At 58.3% G+C, this 24,079-nt stretch overlaps 1 protein-coding gene across 1 annotated transcript in view; it reads left to right on the top strand.

Annotated features, from left to right (window-relative positions):
• The window catches only part of LOC102892750 (splicing factor SWAP), a 62,729-nt gene that overhangs the window by 19,696 nt on the left and 18,954 nt on the right, over positions 1 to 24,079 (top strand). The window contains exons 8-15 of the mRNA XM_025045494.1: positions 6,016 to 6,259; positions 7,021 to 7,152; positions 7,707 to 7,800; positions 8,721 to 8,892; positions 9,857 to 10,087; positions 11,069 to 11,259; positions 20,514 to 20,779; positions 23,986 to 24,075. Coding sequence (XP_024901262.1) covers positions 6,016 to 6,259; positions 7,021 to 7,152; positions 7,707 to 7,800; positions 8,721 to 8,892; positions 9,857 to 10,087; positions 11,069 to 11,259; positions 20,514 to 20,779; positions 23,986 to 24,075 — 1,420 coding nt within the window. The remainder of the gene's footprint in view (positions 1 to 6,015; positions 6,260 to 7,020; positions 7,153 to 7,706; positions 7,801 to 8,720; positions 8,893 to 9,856; positions 10,088 to 11,068; positions 11,260 to 20,513; positions 20,780 to 23,985; positions 24,076 to 24,079) is intronic.

Genomic DNA, 24,079 nt, shown 5'->3' with positions numbered 1-24,079 from the left:
ACTTTGCTGGGAAAAGTGGGGGCAGCTTCATCTCTCCCCACCATCAGCCCCGGGGTCAGCGGCTACCCGACTGGGTGCCCAAGATTTCCTTTTTGCTTTTAAGGTTCGTAACTTCCATTTTCCTGGAATATGGCATATACCCGTTCGATCCAATTCTCGTTTCCAGGAAGTTATTTTCTGTTGTACCTCCGAATACCTTATTTGTTGGCTTCTCTGCCTGAAAGACACCGATTTCCCTACTTTGGATCATCTTTTTCTTCACGCCTGTCGTTTTCTCTTCTGTACTGATCTCTGGTTCTCTGGGCATCTAGTGTGATAATGTCCACCTTCTGGTGGTCACCGCCTCCTGTGTCGGTGATGTGATAGTTTCAGCCAGAGACTCTGTTCGTTGCATTTTAAAATATGCTGGTTTTGTAGTGGTGCTGTTTGGTCCTCAGCCTGTTCTCCAAGTGTCACAACAGGGTCAGCAGCCCTTCACTGAGGCCAGGCGCACGGGCCACATCGCCTCTGTCGCAGGGCCCACTCTGGGGGTGCGGAAGCCGCCCAGGCCATCTTAAAGGAGGGGGCTTCAACAGAACGTACTCGATGGCTCCGAGGTGGGAATTTTGTAGAGTGTTGACGTCATGAAGCAGGACTGTTTTGTTTAGCTTTCAACTGTTCGAGACGGTGAGAACCATTGTGAACTCTCCCAGCTGGGCAGGGGGTGGGCAGGGCGGAGAGGGGGGCCCGGTTACAGCCCTGGGCAGGACCCCACCTCACCACCGCCTTTGCTTCCTGCTTGCTTGATTGAACACCAGTTTGCCCAGGTTCATCTGCGGCTCAGAAGACCCCGAGCTCGCTGGGTGGCTTCCGTCTGGACCCGGTTCTTTGCCACCTACGAGCGAGGTGCCTGTCCAGCGGCTGCCTTGCCATCTGTACCCACAGCTGCCCTGCCAGCGCAGTCAGCCCCACCACGACCCGGTCCTCCCGCCACCGTCCGTGCTCGCTCTGGCTCTGACGCTCGTCTGCCCTCCAGACACAGCCTGCTCCGGAAAACCTGGCCTCTGCCCTCCTCCGAGGCTCCAGGCTCCAGAAAGAGCAGGCGCCCTTCCACAGCCAGGGACAGAGCCCCGTGGCAGCCCTCCAGCGAGGTCGAGGCCCACTTCCCCGCCCCGCCTGCCAGGCCCCTCCCGGCGCCTCCGCAGCTCTGCTTCTCCCGACGGTGAGGTGCTGGGCACGTGCTTACGCCTCGGCTTTGGTCACCCATGTGACAAGCCCCCAAAACCCTAGCATTAAAAGTTCAAACTTTTATGCATGAGGGTCACTGGCGAAGTCTGTAAGCCGTGGCGAGGGGCAGGCTCTTCTCGAGGAAAGTTTGTTTGCTACAGAGAGATCCCTTTTAAACACCGGCCACAATCTTGAGTGGCATGTGGTCAGGTGGCTTTCCAGCTTTACAGATGTGCTGTCCTTGTGTCACTGAGAACCAGGCCGCTCTCCCTGCCCCCATGTGCTGGGAGCAAAATGAGCCTTCTGTTGTGTGGGACTTTCTCATTCACACTGGGGTGTGGGGGCGTAGGAGGTGAGTCGGACAGGGTGGCCATGGTGACCCACGGGCGAAGCCCTATCTTGTCATGTGCCTCGGCCGAGGCCCGTCAGCAGAGCCGCCGGTCACTGTGCTTCACGGTCTCGGGGTTTCTCCCTCACTGTGAGCATGCTTAGACCGCGTGTGGTGAGCCCAGCGGATTTGTGGGTACGGACTGGGGTTGGGGGGAGCAGTGTTCTTGCTCGTAGCAGCTGCAGACCTGGCATTTTAAGGAGTTTGGGTTGTTTGACTGTGGGTCTGTCCTTGGCGTATGAGGCGGACGGGCAGACAGACCAAGTGACATGAATAAACTCCGTGCCCTGAGCCAGAATGGGATAAATAGAAGACGCTCCTCATCTCTGATGATAATTAGGATAAAGTATTGTTTTAAGGTAATTCAGAGATACTATTTCAAGTGTTTATTTTTAACTTTTGTTTTTGAGTTTTTGATGATTGCCTTCACACCTCTGAATACCAGTTTCTGGATTTGTCAGCTGCTCATTTTCCACGACATCTTCCTACTACGACAGATGACAGTTCAGCTCACTTGTGCCCCCGTTAAACCCCGTCTCACTCCCCCAGTTTACCCATGTTACATGTTAAGTTTCTGTTTTGGTTACTTTGTGATTTTAACTAATATACTCACACTTTTATTTTGTAATCAGAATTCAGGAGGGCACAGGACAGGACGGGCTGACTGACTGAGCGTGCTCATCCTCCAGTCCCGGCCGCGCTTTACAGCCTGCGTGACAGGCGTCCAGCTGGCGCTGTCCCCGGCAGCCCCAGGCAGAGCTGCTTCTGTGCCCAGCGGGGAGCCTGCAGTGTGGCCGTCTCTGAGCAAGCCTTGGCCGCGGCTGCCCCGCCCTTACCTCTGGCGGTGGCCGTGGCACGGTTTGCAGGTGGCGGCCCTGCTGCCGCTGGGAGTGGCTGCGTTTTCCCGTGACTTCTCGTCAGGGCTTCCCCGTCCGTGTCAGTGCCCGTGTCTCCTGGCTTGCTTGTTTACACCTGTTTATATGCTGGAGCACATCTTCTAGTAGCTCGCTAACGAAGGGTACCCGGGAAGACATTTTTTAAAAACTCCTGGCTTGTCCGAAAATGCCCGAATTCTGTTCTTCCATTTGGTGGGTAGTTTGGAGGGGCTAGAATTGTGGTTGAATATTGTCCCTAAGATTCGGAAGGTTCTGGGCCACCACGTCGTAGCTGCCTTTGCTGCCGCTGAGGAGCCTCAGGCATGTCAGTCTCATTCGTCCGCGTGCGACCTATGCTTTCGCGTCGGCGTCGTGGCCGGGCCGTGTGGGAACAGCAGCGAGCAAAGTCCCTTCCGTCCTGGGACGCCCAAGACAGCAAGCAGACACCGGCCACGTGCACGTGCGGTCTAAAGTCGGGAACTCAGAGAGCAGTGCTGCGCGTCGCCGGAGACTGGTGGTCCAGTGCAGGTGACCGCTGGCCAGGAGCGGGGTGGGGTGCTGTAGCAGCAGGCGGCAGGGGGCAGGTGGGAGCCTGCCCAGCTGGTGCCACGGTGCGATACCAGTGTGGTCTCGACCTCGGTGAAGCTCCTTCCGTCTGTACACAGACGGGTCGTGCACCTTCCCTGTACGGGCTCCTCCATGGTGGGGTCACACTCCGGCCTCCGATCCCCAAGAAGCCCTTCGGTGCTCAGGCTCCATTCTAAGAGGTGCTGAGATGAAGCTCACGTGGAACCATAGTGAGTGGCTCTGGTTGTGGCCAGAAGCCAGCCAGCTAGAGGCTGGTGGGGGGCAATCAGGCAGAGCCCTCGGCTTGTGGGTGGGCGGTCGCTTGTGGGTGACATCTCTGAGGCCACTTAAGGACGCGCCTTCCGCCTGAGGCAGCAGATTTTCCCGCACTTGCCCTTAGGAAAAGTCGGTGCCCATCGAAATCCCTGGCAGTAGGTGATCGTGGTGCGCTGATGTTTGTTCGTTAGTTAAGTCACATCAGCGCTTGATGTTCCGTGAAGCCCAGTCCCCTCTTGGAAACTCCAGGAGCAAACGCTGGACAGCAGCGAACCCAGTGAGGAGCGCGGTGTCCTGGGAGCCCTGCGCTGCCCGACCAGTGGGCGCCCTTTGACGCTCAGGGCCCGGGGATCAGCGCACCAGCCCTGTGCGTTCTTCCCGTGGCCTGGTCAGTGAGGCGCAACGGTCATTGGCGGTGAGAATCCCCGAGCCGGCGCTCGCTCGAAGGCGTCTCAGCTCACGACCCTGTGGTGGCGGGCGCCGGGAACTCAGGCTTCCCGCTCACCATGGATCAGCCCAGCCCCACTCGGCACATGCTTGTCAAGTGCCTGCTTTCAGCTCACGACCCTGTGGTGGCGGGCGCCGGGAACCCAGGCTTCCCGCTCACCATGGATCAGCCGGCCCCACTCGGCACATGCTTGTCAAGTGCCTGCTGTGCACCCCGAGCTGCGGGCGGCCTGTCCCTGCTGTTACCGCCTTGATCTCTCGGGTCCTCACCTGTGCCAGCAGCCTTGAGGTGGCAGGTGCACAGGAAAGCCGAGCAGGGGCCTCCCTGGGTGGGGGTGGTACAAGGAGGTACAGCCTAAGGAGTTCAGGGCGGGCAGAAGACACTGCGGGAGGTGCCATCTGCCATAGGGGCACCCAAAGGAGGCAGCACTGGCACCAGGTCCTCGTGCCCTCAAGTGCCAGCAAATTAGGCACATGGTCACCTCACTAAACTCTGCAGTTTCCTTGCCGAATTCGAGAACAATCTGTTTGTCACATAAAGAATGGATTAAGTTGCAATTGCATAACATGTACTGCAAGTTAAAACTTAATTGTACATTTGCTTGTATGAATTCATGTCTCATTGGTCGTGGCTACAATTTACAGTGTGTTTTGGCTTTTCGTAGGCAAGAGCCCGACCATCCAGGACAGGACACAGGGTCTTTCGTTGAGAGCTGACACTGTGGAGTGGGCAGTAGCTGTCTTGCCACCCAGAGACTTGGGGCTGCGCCGGGCGTTCCCTGTGGGAGGCTGGGCTTATGCTCTGGTGTCACTGATGCCACGTCATTTTCCCCTCAGTGGCACTCTGCCCAGGGGGTGAAGAAGGACCTGAGTAGTCTGGTGACCTGGGGGTGTCATTCTGTCAGGGGCATTGTTGTGTCTTATAGCAGCATGTGATGTATTCGGACCCCTCATTGGTTAGGAAAGGTTACGTTTGAGCTACCGTATTTGTCTGTCCATCTGACAGATGCCGTGTGCTGAGCGCTGGGTTATGGAGCCAACACCTCCCCGCCCCCAGCATCAGGCCCTGCTCTGCGCCCACGTCAGGCAGTCTCATCGCGCTCTCCCCACTTCCTCAGATGTGTCACTTGAATGTTTCTGTGCTGAAGGTTACGGGGGAGAATATTGGGGCCACATCTCTTGGTGTAGAAATGTGGGGTGCTAACGTGTGGCTGTGGTTGGTGTGCACCGTCAGGTAGGAGCAGCGACTCGGGGGTCCGTCCGCATGTAACTGATAAACACGGAGTCGCTAACCGCGGCGGGGCGCCCGCAGCACGCGTGGGCACGCCGGCCTCGGGACCTGATGCCGGAGGCCGCTGGCGTTTTTCCTGTGGAGCATACGGTGCTGGAGACTCTGGTGGATATAAAGCTTTCACTATTCGTGAATGTTTTTGTTTTAAAGTGAATTGAAAATCAAAATAAAATTTCTAAATTACAAAAATCTCCCTATCCCTAATGATGAGCAAATTGTTTATATAATTAGAACTAATGACCTAACTGCAACAGGACTAGAAATTAAAATTCTTAATGAGATCATTGAATTTTCTGTGGTTTTACTGGTTTTGAATGTCTCTCCACCCCCCAAAATGAATAAACGTACAGGGCCTTTCGTTGTTGAAACAGTGGGCGGCCGTCCTACAGATATTTGCGCGTGTGCCCAGAGCGTCTAGGAAGCTACTGTACAGTACGTGATAGCGGAGCCCCAAACACCCTCGACCCGCGGAACCCCCTACAGCAGTTACAGCTGGCGGGGGGCGGGGAGGGGGCAGTGACTAGAGAGCACCGCCCCTTGTCGCGGATGCGGCCAGCCCACCGTGAAAGCCTCCCGGGGAAAGCAAGGGCCCGAGAGGATGGCAGGAGGGCCCGTGTCGGCGAGGAGACCAGCAGGGGGTCCGCCGCGCCTGCTCACACTGCGGGTTGCCTTGGCCGCTCAGGGAGACGGCTCTCATTGCTGCGCCCCTGAAGCTGGGGGGAACAAGGCTTGTCTCGGAAGGCCCCTGCTGGGCGGCTGTCTGGCCGTGTGGGTGCCGCCTGGTTCTCCCGATGCGTGTCACTGGGCAGCCTTTCTCGTATCAGAAAAATACAGAAAACGATGTGGTCGAAAGTGGCCGGAGGCGACCTTGCATTTGGAAGGGGTCCCTTTCTTCCTGCGTCCTGGACCCTCGCCAAGCAGCCTGTCCTTTGCCCCCTCACTCGGCAAACCGTGTCTTTCCACAGCGACGGTGGCGGCCATGTACTACAGCTACTACATGCTGCCGGACGGCACCTACTGCCTGGCACCGCCCCCGCCGGGCGTCGACGTAGCCACCTACTACAGCACCCTGCCGGCCGGGGTGGCCGTGTCCAGCACCAGTGGAGTGGCGGCCACCGCCCCGCCGCCCCCCGGGACCACGCCGCCACCACCCCCAACCACGGCGGAGACGAGTAGTGGGGTGACCGCCACCACCACCATCACCACAAGGTGCGCTCCCCTCCCGCAGGCCCCCTGGGTCACAAGGGGGGTCCGTTCTCCGAGCACGTCCCGAGGGTGCAGGGTGGCCGGGGCGGCAGAGGCTGTCGTGGCAAACGGGCCTCAGTGCAGCCTGAGCACTTGGAGGAGAGCCCGCAGGGGCCCCCACGTCACCAGCCCCGGGGAGGGAGTGAGGCCGCAGGTTCCATGCCGCTGACGGAAGTGACTCTCAAAGCCGTTGGCAGGTGGAGGGATAACAGAGATGGCAGGGCGGTGACCGTCATGGGGCGTGCGTCATAGCCCTGTGCCGCGGACCGAGGAGCACCCGTGTCCCCGGCACGTAGTGGGAGGCACTGGGGAGCACGGGCTGGGAAGGAGCCCCCTGGAGACCTGACGAAACTCTCGGGTGTTCCACGGAAGTGACCACTTCCTGATCCCGCCAGGACAGGCAGACGCGCAGGGAAGGGTGCTGAGCCGAGCCAGCCGCTGTCTCTTTAACAAAACCCACGCTTGTTCTCGGTCGCTTCTGAGAACAGTGCGGGCTGCAAGAAAGTGTCAAGGACAGGACCCGTCTGTATGGCTTCGGTGTCCTTTTCGGTGCAGCCCCGCTGTCACCGTCGACAGTGACGTTTTGTCCGCTTTCACCGGGTTCGTGCATGTTCTGTGGGACAAGCCACCCTCGGATAAGCAGCTCCTGCGTGCTGTGAGCCGAGCACGTGCGGGCGATGTCACGGAGGCGGTCTGACCGTGAGTGACGGGGCTCTTGTCTGCAGTGCACTTGCTCCCGTGGCCGCCATCATCCCTCCGCCCCCTGACATCCAGCCCGTCATCGACAAGCTGGCCGAGTACGTGGCTAGGAACGGCCTCAAGTTTGAGACCAGCGTTCGTGCCAAGAATGATCAAAGGTGAGGCGAATTTTATGTAGCTTACGTAGGTGCTGTTGGAGGTTACGCTCAGCTGCTTTTTTTTTTTAAATCTAGACACACGATTCTTTTTAACATTTTTAATTCTCATGTGTTCAGATAAACACGTCTTGTGATTACTTGGTTAAATTACTTAGAGTCGGAGTGGGTTTTTTATTGCATTCCCTGTTTTTTGTTCGTTTAGTTTGTTTCAGTTTGTTTTGATTTTTTAAGTAACAGTGTTGAAGCTACTTGAAATAAAAGGCCAGGGTTTGTGCTCTTCAGCAACCTGCTGTGGAAATTTAGACACATCTTCTTTCTGTTGTTTTTGAACCACGTAACGTTCTGTGCCTCGGGGAGTAAAACGAGGACGTAGGGTGGCGTCTGCGGTTCCATCTGTGTCACGGGGGCGTGGTTCACCCTCGCTCCCGCGAGGAGCTGTCGTGGTCATTCTGCAGTCGCTGTGCAGCATACAGAGCAGTGTCTGGTCAGCAAGGGCCGCCTCTGCCACCCGCGCGCTGTCCTGTTGATGCCTTGTCCACCTTTCGTGTCCCCAGGTTCGAGTTCCTGCAGCCGTGGCACCAGTACAACGCCTACTACGAGTTCAAGAAGCAGTTCTTCGTGCAGAAGGAGGGAGGCGACAGCGCGCAGGTACCTGTGCACAGGGGCGTAGTCCCCTCCCCACTCTGGGCACGGAGGGGACCGCCCGCTCTTGGCGTAAAGGGCTGCTGGTTTTATGCCTGCTTTCAGGTGCGACGCACCCTAGCCTGTGCCGCCTTCAACTTTTCCCTTCTCTCAGAATGGAACTCTTTAAATCTGCTGAGAACTGTCACCCGTTTTCGTAGTTCGTTGACGATCATTTGTCCGTGTTCTAAGAAAAACTCGTCTTTGCAGGCACCGACGTTTGGGTCAGCTGTGTTAGCCGCTTTTGCTGGTAGCCGCACACCACGCTGCTGTGTGAACACACATCAGTGTCTGTGGGGTGCTCGCACGGCTGCTGTCCACGGCGGGTGCCTTTGTCCCCCGGCACTGCCTGCCGGCCGCTCCCTCTGCTCTTCTCCTTGCGGGCGTCCCACCCACACATGGTCCACGTGCCTGTAGGGAGCGTCTGTTCCTGCCCTGTCCCCTTCTGCCTCCCCTCGCCTGTCCACAGTCACGTGGACCCCTGACGCTTTTAAACTTGTCTCGGTAGCGATGGCAAGGCAGAGAGGGGCCTTGCTTGTCAGTGGGTTTCTGCACATTTCCGTCTCTGTTCAAATGGAAGAAAACCGAGCCATTCTCAGGCGAGGTGCGTAATTTGGTCCAAGGTCTGCTCATTCATCGACCTCCGAAGGATGGCCAGTGGGCACTGGTTCCCACAGTGCAGGGCTGTGGGGCGCTCGATGTGCTTCCAGGGGGAAGCCGCTCTGCCCGCCCCCGTCCACTCTGCGGTGTCAGGGACCAGTGACGCGGACGGAAAAGCCGGCCGTGCGTGTGACCGAGGCGGCAGGGCTGCAGTGCTGGGGGTGTCTTTTTCTGACGGCCACGTGTTTCCTTGCGGGACAGTTCATGGTCACGTTCCGTCCCTGCAGGCTGTGTCCACACCAGAAGACGCTCCTGCAGAGTCTGCTCCTGAAAAGCCGAGTGACGCTGGGGAGGACGGTGGGGCGGAGGACGCGGCCGACGCGGGAGGAAGAGGCGGCTCAGGGGCGAAGAAGGAGGCGCCGTCCAGCAAAGCCGTCCTGGACGGGAAGCTGGTAAAAGGTGCGTGGCCGGTCGGCCTTGGCAACGGCCTGCAGGGGGCACGGGGGGGCGGGGCGCCCGGGCTGCTAGCACGCCCTGCCTTGGGATCCGAGGCCGTCTGGAGGTGAGCTCCTCATAGCTGTGCGTTTATCGACCGGCCTCTTCTGGCAGTGTGGGGGAAACGCAGCGAGTGCTTCAAGCAGCGCTTCGCATCCCTCTGACCTCTGGACGCGTTTACGCGTGCGCTGCCGTGCCGCTGAAGGCCGTTTGATCTGCCCAAGCGAGTCCCTGAGCTCCTCCACCAGTCAGGACCCACTCGCTCCATTTTGTTACCTGTTACGTTCGCGGAAGGAGTTTTAGCTCAGCCAGGACGGACGAACGGACGGACGGACGGACGTGGCAGAAGCCAACAGAGAAACGAGAGCTGAGGCAGGCACGTTAGCAGAGGGCCGCGTGTTTGGACTCACGGGCAGCAGGCAGCGCCCCCGGCAGGACCAAGGAGCTGCTGTTTAAGCGGGTGTCGCGTCGAATGGGAGTCCCAGAGACAGGGCTGCGACCCCAAGCTGAGGCCTCGGGTCTGAGGGCAAGGCTTGTTCAGAGGTGACACGCCGCCCAAGTGGCTGGATGACGAGGTGGGGCACAGCCTGCAAAGGTCTCACAGGTGTGGGGAACAGTGGCAGTGCCCAGCACGAGGCGGGCAGCACCGCGCCAGGTGTCTGCCAAGTAAAGGACAGATGCTGTAACTTTGTGAGAAAAGGTGAGTTGAGGTTTTTTATAAGTAACTTTTTGTCGTGGAGTCGCATCATGTGCCAGCGTGTGCAGACTCCGCTGTGCCGAGCCCAGAGGATGGCCACCTGCCCGGCTTGTGCCTCGGTCCCGCCTCACCCGAGGTCCACCCGCCAGGCTGCGCCTCCCTCTGCGTGACGCTCGGGAGGCGGGGGCCCCGTCACTGCAGCGCGTCACCGTCTTCCTTCTCTCTCAACAGCGTCGTTTGCTCCCATAAGCTTTGCCATCAAGGCCAAAGAAAACGACCTGCTTCCCCTGGAGAAAAACCGAGTCAAGCTGGACGACGACAGCGATGACGACGAGGAGGGCCGGGAGGGCCGGGAGGGCCCCAGTGGGACGCCCAGCACCGCCCCAGCCGAGGCCCCGCCCTGCGTGGTGGTGGAGGAGAAGCGGCCGCAGCTGACCCCGGAGGAGCTGGAGGCGAAGCAAGGTCTGTCCGGCACTCGGCCCCTGCAGGGAACGTGCCGATGACGGCCACCCCTCGGCCAGCGACACTGTGACTGCCGGCCAGCCTCCGGTGTCAGAGCCGGGTGGGAGCCGTGCGCCTCTCCCTGCAGGGCCCTAGAGGGGCAGAGCTGTGGGTCCCCAGCGCTCAAGAGCAGTGGATGCCAGTGCCTGAGGGCGGGCTCTCCGTGCGTGGGTGGTGGCCTTGTGTGGTAGGCGGCCGTGGCGACGCCCCGTGCAAGGCTGCTGGGCTCATCCTCGTGGGTCACGACGTGGCCACCGCCCCTCTGCCCACGGCCAGCGGTGCGTGTGGGCCGTCCCACAGCCCCCCCACTCTAAAACAGCGCACACCCCACTCTGAGGAGCTCACTGCCGAGTACGTTCCTCATCTTTATTCTGACTGGTTTTCGTAAGTGGCCTTTTCTGTGTAGACATCAGCAGAGCAGGCAGCGTTTACAAAGGCCGATCTTTAACCACAGGATGCCTTCCTGTCGAGACCTGGCCTTGTGCTGCGGTTGCCGCCCCCACCTCCCGCCCCAAAAGTGAGCTATGCTCACCGCGCGCGTCTGGGCCTGCACTCGCTGGGCGCAGCCAGCAGCGGGCGTGTCAGGCCATTGCAGTAGGACACGCCCGGAGCGCCCGCCTGGGAGGGATGTCCGGTGCCTGTTTCTGACAGCCATTCCCAGGCTTCCGGTGCCCCAGCTTCCACTAGGGGGGGAGGAAGCCCAGCGACTTTCTGACTTTGACTTTGAAAGTGAAACGTAAAAGTACTAATAATGAGCGTTATAAGCAACTCTCAAAATTCGTTTTGCCCATTTTGTTTGTTCTGAAATTTATATTTTGTTCATCTTTTAAAATCATTTCGTTTTTCGTGATCCTATTACTGCCTATGAAAATTAAGGTAGCAATATATTTACAAAACATTACTTGCTGTAAACGTCACTTTTTACTTTGTTTATTCCTTAAGCAAAGCAAAAGCTGGAGGACCGACTGGCAGCTGCCGCCAGGGAAAAGCTGGCCCAGGCGTCGAAGGAGTCCAAGGAGAAGCAGCTTCAAGCAGAGCGTAAAAGGAAAGCGGCTTTATTCTTACAGACCTTAAAAAACCCTCTGCCCGAGGCAGACGCCGGGAAAGTCGAGGAGGCACCTTTCAGCGCAGAGGTGGGCTCACGCAGGCGGGCAGCAGGGAGGGGACACGGTGGTGGATGCCGTATGGCCTGAGCCGGGCTGTCGGCAGAGCCCTCCTCCGCTTGGAGTCGCCCGCCTGGGAGGGATGCCAGAGGCCCTGCAGCTAGGGTTGGGGGCTCTGGCACACTCCCCCGCCCCAAGTCCTGGGTGCTTTGGAGACGCAGGCCTCTGGGCCCCGGGCTGGCAGGCCCCGCACTGGGCTCCCTCGCAGGGCCTGTGGGAGACACGCAGGCCCCGTCGTCGAGCTCACACTCATGGCAGTCTCACGCGGGGCCACGTGCTTTCACTGGAAACACGGCAGCGTGGTCCCCATCACCTCCCCTCAAGAGGGGACGGGTCCTCTCGGCTCGTTCCTAAGCTGTGTGAGTGGACAGTCCCTCTGGCCATCCCCTCCCTTTAGATGGGGTCAGAACAGGCCGCCCGTCAGGGCTGCTTGGAGCAGTGCCCGTGCCATTTCTCCAGCTGTCCCCAGTGTCCTGTGCAGCTGTCTCGTGCCCTCGGCCAGCACGGGCCCCATGCTTTCGTACTGTAGTTACAATGCCATCTCTCAGAGCCTGGGGCTGTTCTTCTACGCTGATTGTGCAGCGTGTAGCCCCGTCGCGTGGTGCTCCGTGGGGCTCAGATTTTCAGCATTCTGCTCTAGGCCGAGTTAGCTCTCACCTCCAGAGTCAGTCCGAGATTCTCAAATCTGGCAGGAGTCCTCAAAAATAATAGCTGGACACCCGCCGGGAAGAGCAGTGAGCGTCCGTGTGGGCAGCTCATGTCCACTGTGAGTGGCGCCGTGGGCCCTGATTGCTGCTCCAGGTCCTGCTTGAGTGCCAGCCCACAGGACACCGCACCGCTGTGTCACCCAGGCGACCCGCATTGGCCTCTCTGCAGCCACGAAAACACCTGCAGTCGCTCCCTAGCTCGGGAGAGGCCTCTGCGCAGCAGAGGTGGCTACTGACACGCCTGTGAGGTGCGGTGTGGGGGCGGGGGAGGCAAACGTCTCCTCTGTGGTTGGGGAGCCCGAGAAAGCCGGGCTGCTGCGGGGAGCGGGGCGTGGGCTGTGTTCGTTTCTGTTACTGTTTCGATGTCGTTTATGCAGTGAAGGGCTTCATTAAAGGACATCTGCATACGTAGATGCTTTAACTGATTATGTTACGTGGCTGCATCTATACTTTCCAGTTGTGTTTTAATGAAAATTCAGTCATAGCCACAATCATTCGTCAGTAATCCACAGTTTCCCAGTCTGGGTGTCACCTCGTCACAGCCACTGGAATTCGTCCTTGTAAGCACAAGGTGGCTGCTTTTCCCGTCACCTTCTTGCACGGCGTCGCCCACCTTCCCTGTCAGGGTGTGTTCTGAGTGACACATGGAAATAACTGCTCACGCTTCCAGTTTCGATCGCCGGATCCCTGTTCCCAAGGGTCTGGTGGGGGAGATGGTGGCCGCTGCACAATCCCCCCCGAAGCGTGGTGCTGGTAGCAGATGGCGACAGATGTCCTTAATTGCTCTGGAACAGAAACACTTGAGTTGGCGGTTGTCATAAATGAGTTCCGTGGGCACTGGCACATCCTGACCCCACGTCACCGGTGCAGAATTTTGGCGTCTGGAGGGATTGAGACTTGGCGCTCCCTCACGCCTAGGGTGAGGAAAAGAGGGGATTGGCCCAGCGCGAGAAGGCAGGCGGCACCCCAGGCCCGTCCCAGCAGACGCAGGCAGGCGGCGTGGGGAGTGTTGAGAAGCCTGGCTGGGAGCCTGGCGAGCCTGCTGGTCCCAGAGCGGGCCTGCCTTAGAGAGGGCGTCCACCTTCGCTTTGCTTTGTAAGACGCCGTGCTTGTGCGATTGCAGAAAGGCCAGGTGTCGGGGCGGCATGAGATGACGGGCAGACCGCTTCCTGCTGCGTGTTCCGTTCTTTCCACTCCTAGGGAAGTGCCAGTGTTGTACTGTTTTTTATTCGTGTATCACAGACGCGCTTTTCACCTTCCTTAAGCACACAGGGCCGTCACCACCATCCACCCCCAGACCGCTTCACGTTCCCAAAGTGACACTCCCCTCACTGAACACCCAGCCCTCCCCAGCCCCTCTGCTCTGTCGATGGCTGACGCTAGGTCCCCGAGGTACAGGAGGGCACGCAGTGTTCATCCTCCTGGCCGGCTCGTCTCACTTCGAAGGCCGTCCTTCCTTTGTAAAGCGAATAACGTTCCACGTGTGCACCCGCCGCATCCGTTCCTGTGTGGATGTGTCCAGGGTGGACTATGGCCTCAGTGGTGGGACCGCACCCTGTGCGTCACGCTGGCATCTCAGGTGCTCGCTCACAGTGGGGTCCCCCGCTCAGCGTGGTCCGTGGAGTCAGACACTCACTGGGTGTGTGACCATCAGTCCTTTCAGACGTCAGCCCTTAGATGGAGCCGGTCTGCGTGTGCCGTGACTTGGTCACCTGTCCCCTGCTGGCGGAAGTGCAGGGTGCCTAGGTTGCTGTGGTAACCGGGCTGCTCAGCAATGCCGCTTCCCAGGCCTGTGCACGCCCTTCAGGGGCGGAATGCTGACCTGCGTTGCCTTTTGATTTCAGATGCCACTAAGTTAGCTTTTGTTCACCTCCACGGGGGTGTGAAAACGACTTTCCCCGCGCCCTCCCATTCACTTAGCAGCAGCCTTTAATGCTTGTCGGTCTGGTTAGTGGAAAACGGTATCTGTTCGGTCTAACGTACACGTTTTAGTTATAACTGAGGCTGAGTGACGTCGTGGGTTCCATGGCACTGTGCACACACACGCCTGCCCCCGCAAACCACCTTGCGGCTCATTTTCCCTGGCTCTCTGTCCCTGGCTCTGCTAGTCCGTGTTAGCTTTTTCTCACCAGCATCCCAACGTTTTTTCTCTTTGTCCACTTTAATTGGCCCACTTGTCGTTTACTCCAGCTTGAGAAGCATATAGCTAGACACAGCACAATTCGCTACATCACCCATGGTGTCCTGCTGACCTACGGGGCCCCCTATGCTAAACCCCAGACCCCCACGCGCACTGGCTCAGCTTCTGCACTGCTGTTTGCTTGGTCCCATTGATGGGTGTGTTGGGAGGAGGAGCTGACGCGTTGGGCATGGTTTTATTTAATTGGTGTCTGAAGTGCGTTTACTGACGCGGGCACGTGATGGCAGTAGGTTAAGTTTCTAAGCAGTGCGTGAGTTTATAAAGGCACGTACGTGAGGAGTACTTAGAAATTCGCATATGTGCTATTACCATATGGGGGGGCGTTATAAAAAATGGGGAGAGATCAGAGTCTTGAATTACACCCTTTTGAGTCATCACGTACTCATTCACGTACCGACGGGCTTCAGGACGCGTTTTAGATAACGTAATTTTTTCAAGTTAACGATCCTGCCGAAGTCACAGGTCCAGGAAGAGTTCGGAAAGGAAATTGAAACCAGCCCGTTCACTGAGCCTGTCACGTCCGAGGCTCTTCGGGATGTGAATTGGAAGCCTGTTTCTCACCCAGTGACCATGAAACCACATTCGTGCGGGTGCACGCTAGCACCCCCACCAGGACCACCGCGGGGCCCTGAGCAGCCCGCTCAGCCCCTTCGTGGGCCGGAGACCCCCAGGTGGCAGACGCAGGTGGCGCCTGCTCAGGCAGCGGGTCAGCACGAAGGGCCTGCCGAGGGTCAGACGGAGCTCGTATGGGGTGCAAGTCGGATTTGGGGGGGCCTGACCTTGGGAGTAAGGTGGGGCAGTGGCAAGGTGGGCACAGCAGTTGCACGGGGAGACGAGGGCCATGGCCTGTTTTTCGGGCAGGGGGCAGAGGCAGTGCCAGGGAGGGCGCTCCCGTGGCAGGTGCTGCAGAGGGAGGGGGAGGAGCCATGCCAGCAGGGCAGGCGGCACCGTGGTCCTGGACAGGCGGCCGCGCCCTCCCTCCCTTGGGGGCGAGCATCCTGAGAGGCGGGCAGTGGACCGGCGTTTGGAAACGCACCTTTGAGAGGCTGCATTTCAAAGTCTGCGATCTCAGACTTAGAAAAAACCTTGAGTCTTGTGTATGATTACCTCATTTTCTAGTTAATGTGGTGTTCCTTCACAAATAAGGTTTTATTTTAAATACGCGTTCATTGGCTTTCAGCCAGTTCGTTTCCCCACGGCAGGAAGTGGTCGCGGTTGGTTTGTGTGCTGGTTTGCGGGCGGCAGATGCCGCGCGGTGCTCGCAGAGCTCATCAGCATCACTGCTCGGGGTTGCTCACGTGGGGCGGCGGGGCTTTACAGGGTCCGATAAATGACTCATTTTCCAAAAGATCCCCCCTTGATTTCACCCAGACTTGCTAAGGCCCCCCCCCGCCCCCGTGCCCTCCCCTCGTCCATGGTGAGTTGTGCTTTGGTCACTTGCTGGAACATCAGCATTCCGTTTCGAAAAGGCAGCGCTGCTGCTCGGCGGGCACTGGCCGCCGCATGGAGCTGTCACCGTGCCTCCTGCGGCACTTCTTGATGGATGGCCACCTTGGGCAGAGAGCTCGGCCGGGCGCCTTCGCAAACAAACGGGAGGGCGAGGTCTCGACTCAGCAGTGGCTTCGCTTGTCCCGGTTGTTCATATGTCCGTTTAAATTAGCAGGCACCTCTTTCTCGTGAAGCCAGAAATAGCCTTTACGTCGAAAGTTATAATTTTTTGAGATTTGCAGTGGTAGCCACAGCCACACATGGCAATTTAAATTTAACTTAATTAGAAGTGCGTGACATCCACGGCTCAGGCCCGTGGCCGTGGCCGCCCCGTTTCCAGCGTGGTGGGTAGCACAGACATGGCTGCAGCAAGCCAGGTTAACTCCGCCTGGGTGTTTCTCTTCCTCCTCCCAGCCCGCTTGCCGTGCCTGTCGGTGCTGTGAGTGCACGTGGGAGACCCCCAAAGGGCTTCCTCTCTGCCCAGACGCCCAGCGTCCGTGGGGCAGCGTGCCACACAGAGGACAGGCCTCACCAGCGACGTGGCGGTTCTGGTCCGTCTCCTGCTCCAGATGGACCGAGCTCCATCCGGAGTTTGTGGGCGGAGGGGGCAGGAAGGGCGTCATCCACTGCAGTGTTTGGGGTAGTGGGTGCCCAGCGCCTGTCCACACAGCCTTGCTAAGTGTTACCCCAGGCTCATGCCATAAGTACCTGTGAACGCCTTGTCCTGCAGTCCAACCTGTCCCTCCGGCCATGCTTGAAGCCACCCCGTCCACACAGCCTTGCTAAGTGTTACCCCAGGCTCACGCCATAAGTACCCGTGAACGCCCTGTCCTGCAGTCCATCCTTCCCTCTGGCCATGCTTGAAGCCACCCTGTCCTTTCTCTTGCTGTGCCCGCAGCAATTTGAGGATTGTTGGAGAGGCTGGTGGGACGCTCCTACCCTTTGGAAACCCAAATGCTATGCTATACCCCGAGACTGACAGTAATGGAACCCTAACTCTGAGCACCCTATGTGGGCCTCAGTGACCCCTGCCCGTCTGCCTGTTTGGTCGAAGTTCCCCAGCCCCACCAGAGCTCCCACAGATGCCGTCATCCCCACCTGCCCCAAAAGTACTGTGGTCCCAAAGTCTCCAGACAGTGTGTTTTGCAGACTGTCCGCTGGCACCTGCTCTCCAGGTGAGCCACAGGCCGTGGGCTGAACTCGGTTCCTCCCCAGGCCGCTGGGGACCCTGTGCGAGGGCGTGACCCAGGCCAGCTTCCTCCCCTGCAAACGCCAGTGGCCGTGGTGCTGACTGTCGTGCGAGCCCGTGCCCCAGGTTGGGGGTGTGTGTCCTGAGTGCAGTCATCCCCCTTACCCGAGACCCCGGGCGGTGTGCGAAGCTGTGGTGGTGCCGAGCTCTGCATGTCCCACGTGTGTTCTTACACGTCCCACATGTGTTCTTACACGTCCCACGTGTGTTCTTGCACATACCCACCTGCGATACAGTCTAGCATGCAAATTAGGCACAGTAAGAGAACATTCGTAACAGTGTACTGTAATAGCAGTTACGTGACGGGCCTGCTTTTCTCAAAGTGTCTCGTACTGTGCTCGCCCTGCGATGACGATGCCGTGCCTGCGTGAGGAGGTGGCACGAGGTGCTCACAGCAGGTGATTTAAAACTTAGAGATTGTTCCTTTCTGAAATTTTCCACTTAATATTTTTGGACTATGGTTGACCGCAGGTGATAGACCACAGTGGGGGACTTCGGTCTCTCTGTTGAAGGCGAGCTCTGCCAGCCAACCCTGAGTGCGCAGCAGTGTCAGCGTGGGACAGGCGGGTGTGCGGGGACGTCTGTGGGACAGGCGGGCATGTAGGGGCGTCAGCGTGGGACAGGCGCGCGTTCGGGGGCGTCAGTATGGGACAGGCAGGCGTGCGGGGACGTCTGTGGGACAGGCGGGCGTGCAGGGGCGTCAGCCTGTGACAGGCGGGCGTGCAGGGGTGGCAACTGTCAGGACACAGGGGTGCTCGCTGTCTGCCATCTTTGGGTTTGTAAACATCCTTTTGTAATTTTAAGCTGAAAAAAAGCAGTGAAACCATCACAGTCAATCATCTGAATTCACCCTGGCAAAGGCCACCGAGGTTGCTGGTTTTCATCTTAATGGTGAAGGGCAGTCATTTTATTAGAATAAATCGGTCCCGTGACTTGATGGCAAGTTATGCTTTGGAAATATTGGTTTGATTATCCCTCGCTTCAAAGCGGTGTGCCAGATTTTAACTGCAGTGGTGAAATGCGTGTCGCTAACGACAGCGTCCGTGAGGGTGAAGACAGACGTGGCACGGGGGCCGCCAGGCCCACTCCCACCGCCTTGGGCTCCCTCGGCCATCGGGTCCGTGTCCCCGTCTCGCAGATGTCCACCAGAGGCCACGCCGCCCCGTCTCTCCCCTTTGATGAAGCGTGCTGTCACACCGACCAGTGCAGTGCTTTGTGTGCGTGTGGAGGGAACAGGGACCCTGGGAAAGGATGGGAACCCTGGACTTGTCCCCTCGCCCCGTCACAGGCTGCTGTGTCGCATGGGGACTGAGTCTCTTCTCCCCAGAACGGGCTCTCAGTCCCCCTGGGAAGTCACCTGCCTGGTTCCAGAAAGGATTGGCAGCAGCTCTGACTGCGGGGGACGGGGCCCTGCCCGCCAGCTCGGCCTTCGTGAGGCCTCACGCCCACCGCGGTTCTGGGTGCCAGCCGTCAGCCCCGACTGTGGCCTCGTTTTCCATGTGCTGTGCATCCCTAACTTACAGGCCACACTTACGGATTTTAAGTGCTTTAACAGCTGGTTTTTCTGGCGGGCAGCAGCGGCGGTCTCGTTAGCCAGCACATCTGAGCAGTGCCACACGCTGGGACATGCGTTCACACCGGCCCACCCTGGGGCTCACCTGGTCCTTGGTCGTTGTGAGGGGGCAGTGGGGAGGGCCTGGTGCTTGGCTGGCATTTCCTCTTTTTCAGCCTCTACAGTTATAAAACTTACTACATTTCAGTTCTTCTGTTCTTGGTTTAAAATGCTAGTCAGCGTGAGCTCCTGGACTGAGCTCGCGGCCATGGGAGAGGTGCCCTCCCAGTGAGGGCTCACGTGTTAGAATTGTTTTCACGACAACAGATTTATTTTGAGATTTAACCTGGAAACTGTGATTATGCTGTAAGAATTTGAAGTGAGAACGACCTCATGATAAAAAGACCTGTCCCACAATCGGGTGGCTTCCTGGACGTGGCTCAGGCACAGCCTCGAAAATGAACCGGGCCGTACTGACGGGGGCGCGTGGAGACCGATGGGGGCCCAGGCACGCCCTTCCCCGCAGCTGCTCCTGTGCTGGGCCGTGCTGGTGAGGGGAAGCTGCTGTGGGAGCCGCTGTGGTTGGGGTTCTCGCCCTGCTGCCCCTCTCCCCACCCCGAGCCTCCGCTCACAGAGGGTGGGGGCAGAGGCGGCGCCCCCAGGGCACAGAGCCGCTGACTGCCCCGTAGCCGCGTCCGCGGGGGCTCTGGGCTTCAGTTCCTCAGTGCTGCTGCTCCCAGAGCCAGCGCGAGGCAGGACTCGACAGGGGGCGTCGGCGGAGTGTTCGTGTCCTCGTCCTTTGCCTTGTGCACACGGACCCGGGACGGGGCGGCTGGAGCCCACCACGCTGGTCCTTGCAGGCCCCATGGCAGAGCAGGGAGCAGCGTTCACAGCGGGTCCCAAGCAGCATGGTCAGGCCATAGTCACCAGCCGTTTACAGTGAGGGGGCGATGGTCTTCCTTGGGGACAAAGGGGAGGGCCGACGCGGCTGGCCCAGCTGCAGACATAGAACGGGAGTGCTGGGTCTTGTGGGCTGGGCTGGGTTTGGTTTGTAAACTCGTTCTGTACAGTGCGATGTGAGCAGATGTTCGCATGGGAGAAACCCGGATTGCCGCGTCGTTGTCCGGAGTCGGGTGCCGCTTCGCCGTGTGGACGCACCTGTCGCACCGCGGCCTTTCTGGCCGCCGCTCAGGGTGCTGCAGGGCTTTGCGGTGTGGGTCCTTCGGTGTGCGTGTCACACACTTAGGCGAACATCTCTTCAGGATGAATTTCTAGAAATGGGGTTACTCTGGGCGCCGCACACGGCCGAGGGTGGCAGTGTCGCAGCTTTGAGAACTCCGTGGGCAGCACGTTTAACGTCGGCGCTTCTCTGCGTGTGCATCGCGGCGACGAGGTTTTCGGGGTGGACGAGAGTTCAAGTGCAGCGCCGTGCTGGCTCGATAACGCAGAGTGAGCCCGACGGAGCTGGCGCGGGCACGTGGTTCAGGGCCCGTCGTCGGCCTCGCTGATTCTCCTGCGGCCTCACCGAGGGAGTCTCCAGCTCTGTGTGTGTTTGAGGCCTGCAGAGTAATAAGTGGGCTTACGTATGTGATTGCGAGGCGGTTCTCACAGCAAGTTTAGTTAACACCCATCACCTCACACAAATGCAAGGAAGGAAGGAAGGTTTTTCCTCTCGTGATAGTTTTTTAAACGTCAAACAGGAACCTCTTTCGTTTCAGCCTTCTTCAGAAATTATTTTTAGGGTGGTGCAGACGTTCGTAAGATCCAGGTGCTGGAGGTTTGAAGAACCCCTCTGCACTGGAAAGCCAGTCACTTATGAAGGAGCGAGTGTGGCTCTCCTGACACCCAGCCACCCTGGAGACCAGGAAAGGCAGGAAAGGGACCCATGGGTCCCTGAGGTGCCAGAGTCCCCCTAGGATACACTGGCACGTCATGGGTGTGAGGGCCCCAAAGTTGAAGTTCTGTGGACTTCCATTTTTAAATGTCCTATTTTCTCTGTTAACACCAGATGTTCGGTTCTGTCCCCAGGAAGCCAGCGCCGTGGCCTGTCCTGTGCCGGGTGGAGGCCGGCCTCTGCCGACCTCAGAGCTCAAGCCCCTGGAAGGGCCCTCGGGCCAAAGCAGGGACCCACCCAGGGAGCAGGAGAAGGAGAAGAAGAAGAAGAAGCACAGAAAGCGGTCTCGGACCAGGTCGCGGTCCCCCAAGTGCCACTCGTCGTCCAAGTCCCGGTCGAGGTCCCACCCGAAGGCGAAGCACTGCCTCCCCAGCGCCTACCGGACGGCACGGCGCTCCAGGTGGGTGCATGGTGCAGCCCCCCCCACGCGCGCTGTGCGTGCGCATGTGAGGGTGTGTGAGCACGTATGTGGGGGTCCATGTGTGATGCAGGGCGTGTGTGCATGTGTGTGTGCACATGCGTGTGCACAGAGATGCATCCTTTCGGCCCAAGCGACAGCTCTTCAAAGTATTTTTTACATTTTACTTACCTCTCTAAAGCTCATGGGCACTGCCAGACTTTTTAAAAATAGACTTGTTTAAATTTTAACAGGTCTTGGGAGCAAGCCCAGCACATTCGCATTCGCTGAATGTGTGAAAAATCCTCAGGGTGGGGGTCCTTTGTTGGGTTTGGGTGAGTGGACTTTCCTGCCTTCATGCCTCTGAGCTGTGACTGTCAGAACAGCAGCAGCCTCGGCCACTTGGCGTCAGCCTGCACCCCCATGCTGGGAGGAGGGACACCCGGCGGATCCCCTGCTTCCTCCCCGCGTTTGCCTCCAGGCCGGCTGAGAGTCGCTGTTGGCCAAGAGCCACCTTCCGAAGAGCCAGGCTTGGAGAAGGCACTCAGCGTTCCCGCCACAGAAATCATAAACTGGAAACCTTTAAGCCCCAGAACTCGCTCCTTGCAAAACGCGTTTTGCTTGTTTGCAGCTGGCTTGGGGAGGTGCAGAAAAGCAGCGCTCTGGTAGTGAGACTGCGTCCTGTCTTTGATCCCCACGGGGGTGGGGGGGCAGCCGCTCCACCCGCTCCCAGTGCAGCTCCTGCCTCTCGGCCCAGCTTGGCTTCTGGAACCGGAGTGGCTCGTTCCTCCCCGAGGGGCGGAAGCGGATGCCCTGTGCCTTTTATGTTTAAGCAAACTGGCTCAGACGTACCTGCTTCTCCGAATATTGAAAGTTTCTCAGTTGGAGAGACTCCTCATGACATTACACAGCGGAAATAAACAACGGCCTGTGAGGCCGTCTGGGTAGTAACATGCCCGGAACTTCTCCCCACTTGTCCTTTATTACGCGGCTCAAACAAGGAGGGGTAGTTCACTCGTGAGCCCCGTCGGGGGCTGGTAACCTGAAGGCCACTCGCACCGTCTCTGGTTTGGAAAACAGGCTTCGCTTTAATGTCCAGTCTTGAGCAAGTGCCATAGACGCCGAGTCAGCTGTGAGGAGGGCGAGGCTGTGGCCACGCTCACCCCAGGCCGCCGTGTGGGGCTAGGGGTGTCCCTCCAACGCCAGAGCTCCACACCTCCTCCCTCTGCTCTTCAGGAGCAGGGGGCCCGGCCCGCAGGAGTGCGCCGAGGACCTGTGGTGAGAGAGGCTGTTTCAGGGTCCCTGTCGCTCAGAGGACAGCTCTCAGTGGGCCCTTGTTTGAAAGGGAACCGTCAGGGTAATTCAAGCAAAAATTCCTCCGTCGCACTGTGCTTGAACGTTCTAATTCAGACCATCGTGCCTTCTAAGAGGACCTCCGGTCACGTGCGCAGACGATTTGCTGACAAAATGGGACTCCCATTTCCTGCGCTGTTATGTGGCGATGTTAAGAGCCTAATTAGCAGAATAAAAACATTAGAGTTTCTTTAATTAAAATAAGACGACGTGTTACCTGCTACAGTTTCCTGCCCCGATTCCAAGATGGGCTTTTTTCCCAGATAACTTGACATCCGGTAGCAGTCACTTCACTTTAAAAAAATCTAATGTTAACAGCCACTGGCAAATGGCATTGTGATGCGAAGTTATGAATTAGCAGCCATTGAAAACCGCCTTGTTTTTCCTGCGCGTAGAGTGCGTCGTGAGCTCCGGGCTGAAGCGTGCGTGCCGGGTGCTGCAGCTAAGCGGCCCCCTTTGGGTCCGAGCAGCACCCAGCCCGGCACATTTCATTCTGAATGTGACACGTGTGCCCCCTGTCACAGCCCCGTGGCCACCCTGGGGACACTGAGCACGGAGCCCTGTCAGAGCTTCCCACCACCAGGTCTAACTCCTGGAGCTCTTTTGAGGGAAAACCTGGGACGTCGTGGAGGTGTCTGACAGGCCTCGCCCTTGTCACCGTTATCGAATCTCAGGGAAGGTCGGGGGAAATGCAGCCGTGTGATAAGCTATGGAGCAGCTACGCTAGGGAAGACCCCGAGGCCGGTGGCACTTTATCCTGGGGCAGGTTCATTCCGTGGCTGTGACATTTTTCCGGGAATGACTCCGGGTTTTCTCTGTGACACAAGAGAGTGAACCGTGATGACAAACTGATCTCTGCAACAACAGCGTGTGTTGTTTTTCATTTTATTGTAATTAAAATGATTCAATGTAGAATTTTTTAACGGCAGAATCAAACTGCTCTTTATTTTGTTTTTGAGTGGGTTGTCATAGAAACAGAACAAAAAGAAATTGGGCTTTTTTTAGATTTCTGTTTATCAAAAGTCTTCCCAAAACAGCAATTTCACTGAATGAGCAAAGGCTAAAAGAAGAGCCCCAAACCCGTGGTTGAGGGAGCTCCGTTCCAGACCGCACCCCCGGGGTGGGGGTCCCGCGTCAGAGCCCTGGCACCGACTGTCCCTGCAGCTTGATTGTCACATGTGGATTATGTCACTGCAGGAACAGGATGAGTCTTTCTTCAGGCATGTGAAAAGGAAGAATAAAATATTATGGGTGGTTTTGCATCCAAGAAATGTCATCAACTTAAGTTGTTTCTCCTAAATTATGATGAGAACAGTGTGTCGGAATCGACCCGAAGGCTTAGGCTTCATGCCCACAGACCTGCAGCCTGTTCTCCACGCTTTGTGCTCAGAGGCCACGAGGTCCCTGCGAGCAAGAGATGTCACCCTCAAGCCTGCACGCTCGGCTCCTTCCCACTGGCAGCCGTCAGAGCACGGACGCGGGCTCGGGCCCTGTCGCCTTCCCTCCCCGGAAGTCGGCAAGGGCACCAGGGACGTGAAGGCAGAGGCGAGAGGCCAGAGGGAAGCCGTGGGCCGGGCGTAGCCACCAGCCGCGTGCGGGGTCAGACCCCGTGTCATGGAGAGTTGGTTGCTGTGGCCGCGTGGCCAGCGACACAGAGCCCAGCCTCAGAGTGGGTCGCATGCCGGTTCTGGTTTGGTGTTGTGTGGTAGGTGCTCTGGAATGGGGGGAGCGCATCTGCCTCTGTGGCGGGACAGATGGGCGCCTGTCACCCCGCACAGTTGGCCAAGGACTGACGGCCTCAGCAGTGGAGGTGTCGTCTGGCCAGCGGGACTGAAACCCCTGTCTCCCTCTCCCAGGTCGCGATCACGGTCCCCTCGCAGAAGAGCTCACTCTCCCGAGAGACGGAGGGAAGAAAGAAGTGTCCCCACCGCCTACCGGATGAGCAACAGC

This window comes from Pteropus alecto, unplaced genomic scaffold (genome assembly GCF_000325575.1).
Source record: "Pteropus alecto unplaced genomic scaffold, ASM32557v1 scaffold213, whole genome shotgun sequence".
NCBI classification, from domain to species: domain Eukaryota; kingdom Metazoa; phylum Chordata; class Mammalia; order Chiroptera; family Pteropodidae; genus Pteropus; species Pteropus alecto.
Note: the sequence above shows the minus strand (reverse complement) of the source record. Positions and strands in the feature narration are given on the sequence as shown.